We start from the raw sequence: 15,356 nt of genomic DNA, 5'->3' as shown, positions 1-15,356 counted from the left end.
TCCCATCAAGTTCACACACAGGTTCACCACCTGTGATTTGTCTTCCATAAAAACTCCATCCAGTTTTTCTTTACAACATGAAGCTTTCTTGATGCTGAATGCTACCCAGTATTTTATGGAAAAATATTAACTGCATTTTCTGAGAGCTTACTGTTCCACTTCTCTCACAATCTGGGGCTGTTTTACTGTTGCTGGCAAACAGGATTTTGTACTTATCCATCATCACCTTTATGATGAAGTTTGAGTCTTCCACACTGAAATTGAGGTAGCATCTTTTCTGTGAGAGGGTCAGACAGCCTGCTCAAGCTTTCTGACTGCCTGATTTTGTGTGATGTACTTTCATTCTGCCTGCATTGTTGAATTTTCTGTGAGAGAGAGAATTGATAAGGTGACCCCTACTTTTGGAACAGCTTCCTCTTCTTGAAGCGTTGTACTGATGCATTGCTCATTTGATGCATTGGTATGACCCTCGCATTTATAAAATACCAAAAATTCTCTGTCTCTGCTGCTTGCAGCCCTCAGTGCTCTGTTACTGGTATCAGCATCTTGTTCTAGAAAGGTGCATTAACTGTTTTTTATGTGCTGAGCGGTTGTTGCATGACTGAACTGCCTCTGGACTTTAACTGTGAAATGGGGAAAGGGAGGAAGATGATGACTCCTTCACTTAACAGTCACACCTGTGGATTGATGAAATTGTCAAAGAGTATCTATCAATAATGTCTGAGTTGGATATGTGTGCTTGTAAACATATGAAAATGTGCTACTGAACAAAATGATTGATGACAAGATGGTAAAGGTTTTGTTGATGATACTGGGGTAGCTATAACCATCTGGATGTGCAAAGGGGCATCTTGTAATGGTGACGCATGGTCATAATTCATGCATTAGTGGCTGAATGCCTGATCAGTTGATGGAATTTCAACTTTGATATTATTCTCACTGATATTATTCGCACATGATGCAATTTCTACTACTCTATCCCTGAAGTTTTGTATTATTGAACTTCAAGTTGCGGCTATCAGCTAGAATATCTATCTAATGTGTTAATATTTCCTGTCCTAAAAAACAACTTGGGCATATTTCTAAGAAGGTGTTATTTTCCAGTGTTACAGAAAGGCTAATTTCCAGTGTTACAGAAAGGTTACTGTGTCAATTACTGTTGCGGCACAGAGACAACATGATAAGGTTTTTGAGTTTTGTGGCAATCAGCTGGGAACAAGAGACAGTCACTCTTCATAACTGCTGTGTCAAGTTCTGTATCTCTCAGCAGTGTTCTCAGATACACGTCCTCTCAAATTCTTGGCAGGAGGATGGAAAACATTTAACTTTTAGTGTGCCCTGCTGAATGCCGTATAATGCAGTATTGCACATTGCAGGAGAATTTACAGAAACAGAGTTCTGTAACTTTAGAGTTTCAGAGATGACAAACATTGAGTGCTGATTATTTCAGGGTGAATCTTAATCCAATCTGCATGCATTCACCCTGAAGGCAAAATTTGAGTATTGGCCACTTCTTCTAGAGGCTGCTTCCCCCATTGACCTCTCCTTGCATCCTCAGGACTCTTGGCTCTCCTGGGCCTCCACAGACCCAAACCCACCATTCTGGGAAGCACCTGCTCATCTGTTGGCTCCAAATTCTGCTCCCAGCACCATCTATGTCACCATTCAGGTGACAGAGCACTGGAACAGGTTGCCCAGAGAGGTTGTGGAGTCTCCTTCTCTGGAGATATTCAAAACCCGCCTGGACGCGATCCTGTGCAACGTGCTCTAGGTGACCCTGCTTGAGCAGGTGGGTTGGACTAGATGATCTCCAGAGGTCTCTTCCAACCTCAACCATTCTGTGATTCTGTGATCTATTCCTAATACTACATTCAGCTTTTCCAAGATACAAAGTTCAATTTGGTACTGGATGAATTACCTGGGTTTATCTATTAGGCAAATAGCAAGTGTAAAACTAGTCTTTCATTGATTAAGCAGCAACACAGTGGAGTTAGCTTTCCTGCAACATGAACCCAGAGGATCTAAACTACAGCTCTTTATTCTATATATTTAATGATATCCTGAAATTCGGTATCATACTTTTATTGGCTATCATCCTTTAACGTTGCAATATAATGCATGTTATATTTAGCTAATTACTTTTTCCATACCTTAAGCATGTGCACAATTTCCAATCATCACCAGCACCATATGCTTAATTCAGGCCATAATAGCATTGAATGAACATTTCCTAGCTTATGCATCCCACTCCACAGGTAATTTTTGCCAGACTTTTGATGGACTGCAGACCTCCTGCTTGTTAGTGTAGCATCTAACTGCTTATCAGCCTCATTCTCAATTTCCTCATTATTTCAGTTGCACAGCTACAATAATTAGTTTTCACTTTTTACAGAATTTTGTAGAATAGCTTAAGACTATACTAGGCAGGGACACAAGATTTCTTTTGCCTGTAGAAGATCTTAGTTATCACTCTGTAGGCCAATCATTATTTTGCTCAAGAGCAAGACTAGGTGAGTTTCAGTTCCTGCTACAAAGCCACTTTGACCAATTTACTGAAGCTAAGCTGATACACAGTGAGCATTTAATTAACATTTAATGTTCTGTCTGGAGCATCTAAGCATCTGGAGCATGGAGTGTCTAAACTGTTTTTCAGCTGTATGCACAGCTCCCCACCTTTCTGGGTATGCTTGCCCTCATATGCTAGTCCTGACAATTGTGCTTGTGAAAGCCAGCAATAAATAGAAGATAATGTACTAATCTCTGAATATACATGTGCTAGAGTTTTTCGTAAACCTGTCTTGTTACAGAGTTTGAATCATAGAAAATTTATATTTCTCTTGTCAGAAATGCCAGAGACTTGATTCCACTTCAGAGTTTTTCCAGCCTAGTTATGTCAGCTCAGGGTGTGAGAAGTGCATGCCCCATGCAGAAGTGCATGCCTCAAGTGCAGGTAACACCCCTGGCGTGGATATGGCCATTTGAACAGAAGAAAGTTCTTGTTGGCCTAGTTCATGTTGGATTTTCTACACTGACAGAAAAACTGCATTGCACAGCTCCTGTCACAAGAGGTGTCCTGAAGGAGACACTGCCACAGCATGTTGAGACAGTGTGTGCATGTGTCTCTACATTCCTATAGTCAAATCATCCAGTGAAATTGTGCTACAGGTGGTAGTATAGAAATTTGCCATTTTGATTTGCCATTTTTGTAGCATAGCCATATTTGAGCTCCATTGGTATGCTTGTGCACAGTGCTGTGGGTAAGGATGACATACAGTAATATGTGTAATATGCAAGACATCATTGCTTGCTCTGATGTCCACCCACAAATGCTTTCTTCTCCAGAGCCTCATTATCTGTCTCCATATGCTTGGAAATCCAAAGTTTTACATGCTCTTTGTAGTCTGCACAGGTAGCAGTGACTACCCAGGAGGGAAGGCTGTCAAAGGCCCTCTTCATTGTTTTTACAGTCTCCAAGATTGCTAAATTTCTGGAGGTCCAGTCAAGGCCCCACTGTTTTAGGTACACTACAGATACTATAAAATATCATCTGCTGCAAAGAGTTTGTCATCTACAAATTACCTGGCCTACTTTCTAATCTTAAGGGACATTCTGGGTAATACATTCAGGATTCTGTGATAACAAATAGCCAGTTTCTTCAGCAGAATTGCCTATACATTTGCCTAAGTGCATAGGTGTGTAGGCACATTTGCCTAAGTGTATAGGCACATGCCTTTACAATTACCTAGGTGACTGGGTAGCTATGTGATGCAATGTGTTGTATTGATATGCCGTATACCAATTAATCAGCATTGTTCAGAGACATTTTATGCTTTTGGCAATGTACAGCACCATATGATCATGCTGCATAGCATATGGGCGATATTTTAAAGTACTGTTGGTCATTATAGTCACAACACAGATTTCTGGTGGGTATGAGTCCTGAAAGCATCATGAAAAAGGCAAGCTATTGAGCGCACCGGCTGTGGATGTAATTCAGAGCTGTTGTGTTTCAGGTATTTCTATGTGCTTGTGCCGGCATATTTCTCTATTCTTAACTGGGTTTACTCATGCATATTTTGGAATTTCTGCCATGCATAAAACAACGAGATCATGCTGTCACCAACAGTGAAGGAGCCACAATGGATTGGTGCGTCTTGTGTGCTTTTCTTAAGCATCTGCTACTGTTCCCGTTGGAGAAAGGAAGTATCCTAGACTAGTTGGACAATTGCTTTGACCAAGTGGCACTTCTTACATTTCCTGCTTCATGCGTGATCTGCAGAGTTTCTCTCTTTCTTGAATAATCTGTGGTTATGCTGTAACCCATGATGAGGACACATTGCCATATTCCCAGAGGCTCTATATTCCTCCAGGGATAATATTTAATATTTCATGTGGAGGTTTAGTAAACCTTATTCCATTTCACCAATACTGCTGTGAGGAGAGTCCCAGAAGGGGGGTGTTTCTGCTAGCTTTTCCCACTTTTGGCTAGAGCAAATAGATATTCCAAGGGGACTGAGTGCATGGTTGCAGCCTTTTAACACAGATGGATACTGAAATACCTCTAGAGATAATTGAGCTTCTGTAAAGTCATATGCATCTTGAAATCATCCAGCTGTAATGTATTTTGGACTCTTCAACTGACCCCTTGGCTCAGGACAGTGACATGAAATAGTGTTGGGTATTAGCATCCTATATGTTTTCAGTTCACACTTTTGATGCCAGATAAAGTCTTAATTCTGCCAACAGTGATTCTTTGACATCAAATTCCCGTCTTATTTTACTTTAAAATGCCCCAGCGCTGTTGTTAAACTAACAAGAACTGTCAATACCAGAGTGCATATTTACCCATAGTGCTCATATGACAAAAGACAACACTCCTTTTTCAGCTATTCACCTACCAAAGGTTATTGCCTTTTTTTTCCTCCTAATACTACTATCCTCTTAGTACTCATCATCAGACAGATTTCTTTCTTAATGCGTATATTTAGGTTCCCCAGTCTGTGAAAGTAGGTTCTCTTTCCTGCTTACTGCATGTTATGTACAGTCCTTGCTTGCATTGCATGCCAGCACCTGCTAATAGCGAGCAGTTCTGTGAGCCCCAGAACCAGGATGGCCAGATCTTGTAGGGATTTATGTTTCAAGGCTGAATGAGCTTGTACCAAAGAAGATGCAGAGTCAAGTGTGGCTTCTCTGCTGTCTAATAAGTAATGAGTTCACTCATTGTTCTCAGCGGAGACGTTGGAGTCTCTCTTTTCTACTCAGTTACCCACTCGCATTAAACCAGTAGGAACCAATATCTTTGTAGTCTCTGTCTCTGTCATTTTAGATTTAAACTCTGTCATTGGATCCAAAAGTTATTGATGAGGAACAGAGAAAGATACACAATCCTAGATTTCCTTATTCCCTCAAAGACAAAGCTAAAGATTCAACTTCTCTTGGATCTGCTTGATCTATGGGTGATTACTAATAATGGCACTTTGCATTATGTCTTTTTTCTGATTATCTCAGGCAGATGTCATGCTTTGGGAAATAAACTTTATGGGAATCAGGAATAATAAGTAGATAATTTATTATTCATATCTCACTGCTGGGAGAAATAATATCACAGAACGGGTAGGTGGCTGGACCAACCTTTCATAATAGGTTGTTGAAAGAAAGAAAAAAAAGAAGGCCCATGCATCCTGACTGTTTCTCCTGCCTTAACCATTGAAACAGTGATTATTTCTTTTAAGCAGCAGTGATTATTTAACTTTAAATAAGTCTTGTGAATGTGATTAACATGCTAAAGATGATCCAGGAGGATAGATTATTCATGCAAACTATGCATTTATAAATGATGGTATGTAGGAAATATACAGATTTTTTTACTAATATTTTGGTATATTTGAAAATGAGATTTTTTTTTTCTTTTGAAAATCTTTCTTTGCAGGGCTCTAAGTAGCTTCACGCCAGATAAAATAGGCTAAACAATGGAAAAAGTGCCTAACTGCAGAGCTTGCAGTGCAAAGGGATATGATTTTTTTGAAGTCCTTCTGTGCAACAGTCAGACGGATTTAACCCTGCAACTGGGCAGACTATAGTGTTAGCTAAGAACTTACCTAATCTGAGAGTGCAATAAACATATCAGAAATCAATTTTGAAAATTTTGCACTTAAAGTCATAATAGCATAGTCCAATCTCAGGTTTCAGGGAAGGCTCCTGTTTTTCACTCTATGTATATTCCTGTGTGTTACATAGGTGCAAGTGTTTCTCCCAGGATGCAGTCTACCATTACAAGAAAGGTGACTTACCTAAGTTTGAGTTAGGATATAAAACAATTAAAATGAAAAATGTGTGTTCTAGAAACACCTCAGAGGTCTTTATCTTGACATTTTAAAGGGCTGAGAGCCTAGAGTCTATGTTTTTTAAAACAGTGCACTGTTCAGAACTGTCATCAGGCCTTGCATGGTTCCTGTCACAGGCTGGTTCCTGTAGTAATAACGTGTAATAACGTGTAGCCTGTGTCTGCCACAAAAGGAAAAACTATATGTAATCTAGTGGGCAGGCAGATACAGAGAAATTGAGGCATCAGCAAAATCATTGTTTTATTGTTGAAGTTCTGGTTGTAATGTTTTAAAAATGAATTGTATGACTGGTAATCTCATGAAATAAGAAAACCTCTAAAGGTTATGAGATCTAACCATAGAGCTTGGGCTGGGTCAAAATCAAGGCACCGGAAATTAATTTTTTTTTGTTTTAGGAAAATTCATGTTCAAATTCCTAGATTTGACTTCATCTATTACAATTTACCTTGAGAGCCCAACCAAAAAAGATGCCAGTTCTCTGTATCTCTTTCTGAGGCAGGCAAAACCTCTCCAGACTAATCTGCAAAATCTCTGAAAACAAATAGCAGCTCTAAATACTTAACATGAGCTTGTATTTAGTAACTGGAAAGCTTGTCATGTTAACAGGCTAAGCATGTTATAGAAAAGAGGAGGATCAAAACGACAAAAGTAGCAGACAGAAAGGGTACAGATCTTTCCCTCAGTTTATGTTACTCCTATTATAGCTGGAGATCAAAGGTTATCTAAACTGTAATTTTCTAAAGTGCTAGCCAAATAAATAGTAGTGTGGTAGTTGGAAAAACTATAGGTAAATGTTCAAACATCAGAGAGTTGAAGCAGGCAACATAACCTTGATAAAAACTAACAGAACAAGAATATTAACCATTAAAAATAAATAGAGTCCCTTCAAAACTGAAAAATGCTGTTGGTGATGACTGGTAAATAAGTTTTATTTCATAAGGAGTACAAAACACATTCCCTAGCTCTCCTCCTAGTTAGGGTTATATACTAGCTTGTATACTGTAATAGCATTTTATCTCAGCAGCACCATCTATTGCAGGTTTGCTTCAATAGATATTACAGAATTGTATAATGTGGATCCACAACATCAGTGGTGGTGATGTTTGCTGGATTCGTTTAATGACAGCTGTCTCTCTGCGGCAGACAGGACGCATGCACCATTCAGCCTAAGGCCACCACAGTGGCTACTTCAGTCCAGCATCAATGCCTCTTGCCAGAGAAGGGGGTAGTTGTCCCCTATCCCCTCTGGTTCCCCTATCCCTTGCTCCCTCCCTTTCCACAGGATTAAAGTCTTTTTGGCCACAACACTGGTCTGACTGAAAATTGATCTGAAAAACAGAAATTTAGTTTATAGGCAGTTCTTTGATCAGGCTCACCATCCAGCCCCTCAGAGACTGGTGGTGGCATGGGGCAAGTGGCAGGAGCCTGGGGCTGGGAGATGGAGAGCATGAGTGCTCCTTTCAGCAGCATCTCAGAGCTGCTGCGCTGGGTGTGGGTCAGTGGCTCACACAGCTTTCCTACTTCAGGGGAGGGAGCAGAAAGGAGACTGGAGATGGTTGGATGAGATCAGGTATCCTGAGGAGGCAAGAAGAGCTGATGTCCTCTAGTCTCCCAAAAGGTTTAAATGAAAACATGACACAGAACAAGAGCAGTGCAGCCTAAAACAGTCATCCATAAACTGGACACAGTATGTTCAGGTGTTTTGTGAAAGATCAGAGGAACATTTCTTGTAAGAGGACATTTTCTCCATTGCATGAATAATTCGGCAGTGGTGTGTTGCTTTTAGGCAACAATACTGCCATAAGGTGGTCATCAGTAATACAAGTAAGTGTGAGGAACTAAGAAACCATTCTGTGTCAAGGATGTAAAATCTCAGACAAGAGGGGCAGTTCTTTTAAGCTTTTTTTCTGCTCTTTTGAAGAGCTGAAAGCCTTCTACAACAGGCTTTAGGTCCGCTGAACGAGCAGCTCAGCAAAACAGGAAGGAGACAGGCAAGGTTTTATTGTTCAGGTATGGGAACCTCTTGATGCAGTGATATAGAGAAGGTCTGTATTACCTCTACACAGTATTACCCCAATTGACTGCTTCCTTTTGCTTTTCCTGCAGCAGGATTGAATGACTACAAAGTCCACAAAGAAGCAATGTTATTACTATGGAATTTGTGTATCTGCGAGACTTGTTGTAATGTGTGAAAACAGAAAAGAAACAATTCTTCTATGAATGTGCTTTGTAACCGAGATTGTTTTTCAAAGAAAGCGGTGATGAGTAAATTCTGGTCTAATCTTCATCCCCTAGGAGATTTTTCTCTCTTTGCTGCATAGCACTCAACTCTGACACTCATGTTAGAGGTAGCGGAGACCAGGCTTCCCCCTCTATAATGCATTTCTCCTTGCATTTCTTCTGCACGCATTTAGATCTCATCTGCTGAACTCCATGCTGTAAAGCAGAAGGATAGCACAGTGCCTTGACAAACTTCATCTTGCTAGCAAATTGTCAGCTGAATTAAAAGGGAGAGGCTATAGCAGATGAAAGTAGAGTAATATGTTATTTTCTGGTATAGCAGTGCTGTTATTCTGCCTGTGTCCCAAGACCGTATACAAATAATTGGGAATTTGCCGGCTTAATGGCTGGGGGTTTTTTGTTTGTTTTTTTTAACAGTACCTCTGTGGCTGTGTGGGTGAATGTGAAAAGGGTTTTGCACATGTATTTTTGGTAGACACTTCACAGCTAAAGCCTCTCTTAATTTTCTCTCTAATTTATTTTTAATTTTGTAACCCCCCAGGGGAAGATCCTTATTATGTGATGTAAAATTGTCTCTTCTACAAAGCATCTTATTTGTTGATTTTTAATTTGAACCAGCAAAGGCAGAGCTGTAGCTTTTTTCAAACACTGAGAGATCCTCTGTATATATAGCTGTCAAATGTGTGTTTCACTGCAGAATTAATAAAATATGTAAGTCCTAAACCTAGCCTTCTAGAAAGGACAAAGAGAGCATTTTTCTTTCTCTGTATTAACAGTATTTTAGACTTCTGCATCTAAAAGCATTCTTAATATGCAACTCGCTTTTAACTCAATATGCAGCTTTTAACTCTAGTAGATTTGGATTAGGCTGAATGTGAAGGCTCAGATTTTCAAAAGCTTTGCACTTGTGTTTGAATGCTGACAGAAGTTAGGGTTTGTTTTTGTTTTTCAAAAGGGGATCTCCATCAAAAGATTAACACTCTGAAAAAATAGTATTAATGTGCGCATTCACATGAATGCATATTCACCAATATGTGCCTGTTGGTTATCTGGAAATGTTACCTTTAAGCTAACCTGCATACCTTCTCTTTCCTTATTTATTTATATGGCTGGCTGGGAGCCTTAGTCAGAGTCCTGTTGAGATAATAACATAAACACACAGTCTCACATAATCTGTCCTCCCTTTGCATTCACTGGGAGAAATGTTTGTTTGGTGTTTTTTTTTCAAAACACCAAGTATCTCATCCTAAACAATTCATCTGGAATATGTCAGGTGAATAATGCTTTAAAAATGCCTCACCAACTAGTTCAGGTGTAGACACCTACATTTGGTCTTTGTGTCCCGCAATGCTTACAACTCGGGATACCCGGTTAGTAAGTTTGCTTTGATTTGTCATCAAGGCAAATAAAAAAAAACAGATTGTCTTTTTTCTTTGTTCTGTTTTTAATTGTGTGATTTTTTTCTATTTGTTTCTAAACAAAGGAGATGCTTATTCCTGTTTGGGATGTAGGCTTTTGAATGAATCTCTTGATTTGCTCTCCTTCTCATTTTAGTCCTTCCCAAATTAAATTAAGGCCTCCCACTTATCTCTCTAACTGCTGTCCCATTTCCCTTCTTCTTGTCATCTGTGAATTCACTGGGGATACCAGCTGTGATGATGGCTCAGAGGTCCTCTCCTGCCTGCAGCTCAGACCTTCCCCAGTCTGTTGCTTCCTACTTGGTAACCCTTGCAAAAGTGTGACGTTAAATATGGTGGCTTAATTTCTGCCCCATCTCTAAACTGGAACTCTACCTACCTCTTCCTTGATTTGTCAATGGCTTTTGACTGTGCGGTCATTTGGGGGGGAAAATCTCATCCTTCTTAGCACCTGTGGCTCTGTTCTTTTCTCACCCTCTTATTTCTCTCATTGTTCCTTACATGCCCTAAGGAGGATCTTCTTCATCCCCTTCCTCACATATCATCTTTCATTCAATATCAATATTTCATTTCCATATTTCTATTAGCCCATGATGCCAACCTCCACTCTTAATTTGTGTAGTTTTAAACTCACTTCCATGCCTTCTCCCATATTCTTGGCATAAGCTCTCTGTAGCCATGCAGTCATTCAGGCATCGTCCTCCTTAAAATCCTCCCTGCAAACTGTGCTTTGATGTGTTACTTACAAAAATAGTTGATGGTGATAGGCTTCTAATGTATGGAGACTACCACCAATGTCAACCAGGACTGTCTCGTTGCTTCTGTGTACTCTGTCCTAGCGTCTTTCCTGGACATCTCTGGTGCAATATCATGCAAAGACTTGCTGACCAGTCTTGAGAGATCTAGTGCGAGGTTGGACAAGGAAGGGAATGCATCACAAGCAAAAAGTTTGTCCTTTAAAGAAACAATCAACCGTATTTGGAGCTGTGCCTTTGCGAGATAGAAGGATGTGTGTGGAAAGGGAAGGGCTGATAGTATGATTGTACTCTGAATATGCTTACTAGGTTCAGCTGCAGAACCAGTAAAAAACCCCACAAACTTCTCCCCAGAAAGTCTCCCAGTTTAGGAGTAATTCGTTTACTTCTAGAAATTGTAACAACAATACCAAAGAAATAGAGAACAGTAATCAAATAACAGTCCCCACACTAACAACATGTGCTAAAAATGCATTGCTTTTTCCTCAAATACATCCTCAGATGAGGTGAGTCAATTTTGCTAATTGTAGATCTGTACAATTCTTATGTTTGTGATAAAAGATAATAATAATAATGTGGACAGAGGGACCCAGAATCAGAAGCAGACCCTTCTTACAAGCTAAATAGAGATGCAGCATGTGAATGGAAGCAAAAACAAAGTACGTTCCAAAGAGAAGATACAGCTTTTTCACAAGACTTTTTTTCCAGGAACAAATTCTCTATTTTATTTCTGTCCTGCTGAATGCCTGTGCATCTCTCTGGTTTCCAGTGGGCGAGACAAAGACACTTGCTGTGAAGCTAAGCCAATGTTCATCAGAGCTGCATGGTGCCTGCATAAATTCACTTCATCATTGCTTTTGGCTGTGCAGAGCCTTCTCAGCTGAACCTGATCTTTTGCAGATTGGAACATCTTAGAGCTTTTTATCAAAGATAACATACCACTTGACAAACATTTTTCTTATTTCTGTCATTAGCGCAGAAAGGATCAAGACAGCAGAAAAGAAAACTGTGAATGTCAGTTAAAACTGTAGTAGATTTAATTTCCATCTCTGGAAACTCTGACTTTGCCCTTTAGCCAGAACTCATAACAATAGTTTCGTTATTAAAGCTAACTTACTCTGGCCACATCTGATTGAACACTGTAGTGATCTATGGTTGGAAATAGAAGCTGGAGAAAAAAGCAATAGCAAACCAAAGGTGCCCAAAGATTTCATGAGATATGTCCATCATCCTTATTCAGGCAACCTAAAGCCAGTGTAAGACCTTCAGCCTGCTTCTTTCTGCTTTTTTGGCACTATCCAGAGCTTACTGTCACCAAATCAGATTTAGGTGGGATTTTCACTGTCAGAATAGAGACTGCCGGGACTCCGAGAGTTTTATACTGTCCAATAACTTGATGTCTTTGATTTTCTCCTTACAGTTAGAAAGAAAAATCACTCTGAAATACCAACTGTGCATTTCTATTGTGTTAATGTTTTTCGGTTGGTATTTTAAAGGTATACGGATGGCCTGTGTAACATAAAAATTAGAAATACATTTTCAGTACCTGGGAAGGGATCTATCTGCATGTTTTACGCTGATTTTGGTAGGAATTAAGACATCTAATCTCAAATGCTTTTAAAAAAATATTCCCTTAATGTTTTAGAAAAGAAGCAGATCAAAAAAGAGTTCCTCTTTTTGCATCTTCAAATCATCATGATGAATATCTAAATTTATAACATGTCTTAAATACATTGTGCCTGTACAAACAAAGTGTGCAGAATTTGTTTTTAGTGAAAGTTCTCCTGTGGCATGTTGGTAACAGGAAAGCATGATATGGTTGAAGGTACTGGCTCATTCCTATTCAGGATTTTATATAATTAGCCTGTTCACCATCTTGTTTCTGCTATGTCTGTGTTGCTTACAGAGAGAGAGAAAAAAAAGAGAGAGAGAGAGAGAGAGAAGAAGAAAGAAAGAAAATGATAGAGAAAGAAAGGAAAGAAGGGAAAGAAGGAAGGAAAGAAAAAAGGAAGAAAAAGAAAGTGAGAAAGAGAACGAGAAAGAGAAAGAGAAAGAAAAAAGAAAGAAAAAGCTTTTCTTTCTTCAAATTTACAGTTTTGGACTCTCAGTGTCATTATCACTGAAACAAATAAAGAGGTTGTTGCCTAATAATATCCCACTAGAAATGAGTATGTGTGGGTATTTGTTAATGAACGAGTTTCAAATGATTCAGATGATTTTTTCAGTTAAATACGCACTCAAGTCACTCAGTGGAGCCAAGATTTGATATCTAAGATTTTGGATGAACTTCTGAAGTAATTATGAAGTTTTCTATGACTGCCTCTTCTTATAAGATTTGAGATGCTCCTGTCACATAGAGAGGCCAGCATTTCTTATGTTACCATTATGTTACCATTTCCCATTCAAACCAGAGAATGGACACGCTTGCAGTGATGAAAAATGAGGAGGGAGAATCGGGAAGCCTGAGCAAAAGTTTTGGTGCCGATTTACAGTATCGTTCCATTTCTTCTCTTTCTCCCACCACTCATTTTGATCATCACAGACACTTAGAAAGACTGCCGCAACATGAACAGATTTTAAAATAGCGGAATATTTTTCTAACTTTCAGGGTGGTTCAAAATTCAGCTTACGCTACTGTGGCAGTAGTTCCGGTCAACCCTACTTCATATCAACCCAATCCATATTTAGGCTCTTAAAGACTTACAACCTTACTGTGTTCACTTACAACCAGTTTGCCCAGCCCCTTTCACAGTGGGGCCATGACCAGAGCATCCTCTAATGCAAATAAATAACAGCAGGGTTGCCCACCCTCACTAGTGAGCTGGTTTCTTTTGAACGGAGAACAGTAATGTTGCCCGGCCATGAAAGTTGTGGCCTGGATCTGCAGGCCGTGTTGTACTGTCACTCTTCACCTGGTGGAGATTAAGCATCGGGTGATTGACAGGCTTCCTGTCCAAGGCGCTGTAGGGCAAACCTGCCTCCTTCAGACATTGATTCTGGAGACAGAGCAACCTGTCATGCAAAATCTGCTTGTCTCTGTGCAACCTTTCTCAAAACAAGTCTGATATTTTGAGCCTTTATGATCATAACAGCTGTCCTGTGAACACTATAATCTTCCCAAAGGTTATACTGTTACTGTCCTGCTCTAATAGTCCATCATATTTACAAATGCTGGTAGTCTCCCACTTCTGGCAAGAACCTCTTGCAGCATTTGTAACACAGTATTTACCAGTATGTACAGGAAGAATAAATGTATGGATGAACAGCTTGCTCTGTTCCATAGTGTCTTTTGTGTGTGTGTGTGTGTAAAAGCAAAACTAAGAACACATTTAAAATCTGCCCAAGATGCACTTATTTTTCCTGGCATTGTTTAAGATTCAAGTGAAGTGTCAATCTGGCCAGCACATACTTCTTTGTTGAGTTGGCTATTTCAATATCTGCAAGACAAGTAAGATGTGTTAGTATTCATCTCCTTGCAGAGCCTTGTTATATATATCACTTTTTAACTGCGTTTTGTAAATGCAAGACATCTTCTAGATAATTTCTCATGACATGCAAGTTTTTTGTGCATGTAAACCTAAGTCTTTTACATAATTCTTGTTGTTGTTTATTACCACAGGAGAAGAAAACTTGCTGGCAATTTTGAAAAGGAGATGGTGGAAGTACATGATCCTGGGGATAATAGATATAGAAGCCAATTACCTGGTAGTCAAAGCTTATCAATACACCACTCTTACTAGTGTACAGGTAAGGATACCAATGATTTTCCCTTTTGACGTAAGATAACAGGCCTTATGTGGCCAATGGGACAGCTTCCATTTATTTTAGTAGAGCAGGGACTGGGACCCAGTTCCTTCCTGTGCCTTCTCTGTATTTTTCAATGCTGACTCATAAGATGGTGTTTTTCATACAGGACTAGTTTTATTACATAGTACTTTCCAAACTGTACAAAAACATTCTCGCTTTTCTTTTGTTTGACTATACTAAACCATACATAATCACATTTTTGACCTAGTCTACTTAATTTGGTCCCTTAGTGAAATGTTTTCAGATGGGCTGAAATGTTTTTCTGACTTGCAAGCACTTCTTTTAGCATTCCATATTTAGATCTGAGTGCAAAACTTGTCAGTTAAGTAAAATGAATGTAATTATTTATGATGAAGAAGTCTTACTTCAGTACAAGTAGTGTTCTATTCTATTATGTTACAGCTTAACTGCAGCTATCAAAAAGTGTACTCTCCCGTTAAAAATTATACAGTGAACAAAAACTAGGGTAGACATTTCTCCAAAGATCTAACCTGTATATTTTACATGCAAACACCAAAGAATGAGGTTTCTCCCCATTTCAGTGGAGAAGTGAATAATCAAAATATTTTTAAGAGCATGGAAATTATATATCATGGGAAATCATTACATACCTCATTGCTACTTCTTCTGAAACAAACATACTCCCTTTAGACATTATCTCTAAATAGCCAGGCAACAGTTGATAGTCTTTATTGTATTTTACACCTTATTTGCCTGAAATTTGCTTTAGAGCCAGTAAACTAAATGCAGCAGTTAATGTTCTGCAAAACCAAAGCTAATTAGGAATATAT

The 15,356-nt window shown here is 39.2% G+C and overlaps 1 protein-coding gene across 1 annotated transcript in view; it reads left to right on the top strand.

Moving 5' to 3' along the window:
- The window catches only part of SLC35F1 (solute carrier family 35 member F1), a 262,855-nt gene that overhangs the window by 195,271 nt on the left and 52,228 nt on the right, over positions 1–15,356 (top strand). Inside the window, exon 3 of the mRNA XM_067294793.1 lies at positions 14,378–14,505. Coding sequence (XP_067150894.1) covers positions 14,378–14,505 — 128 coding nt within the window. The remainder of the gene's footprint in view (positions 1–14,377; positions 14,506–15,356) is intronic.

This window comes from Apteryx mantelli, chromosome 3, assembly GCF_036417845.1.
Source record: "Apteryx mantelli isolate bAptMan1 chromosome 3, bAptMan1.hap1, whole genome shotgun sequence".
NCBI classification, from domain to species: domain Eukaryota; kingdom Metazoa; phylum Chordata; class Aves; order Apterygiformes; family Apterygidae; genus Apteryx; species Apteryx mantelli.
Note: the sequence above shows the minus strand (reverse complement) of the source record. Positions and strands in the feature narration are given on the sequence as shown.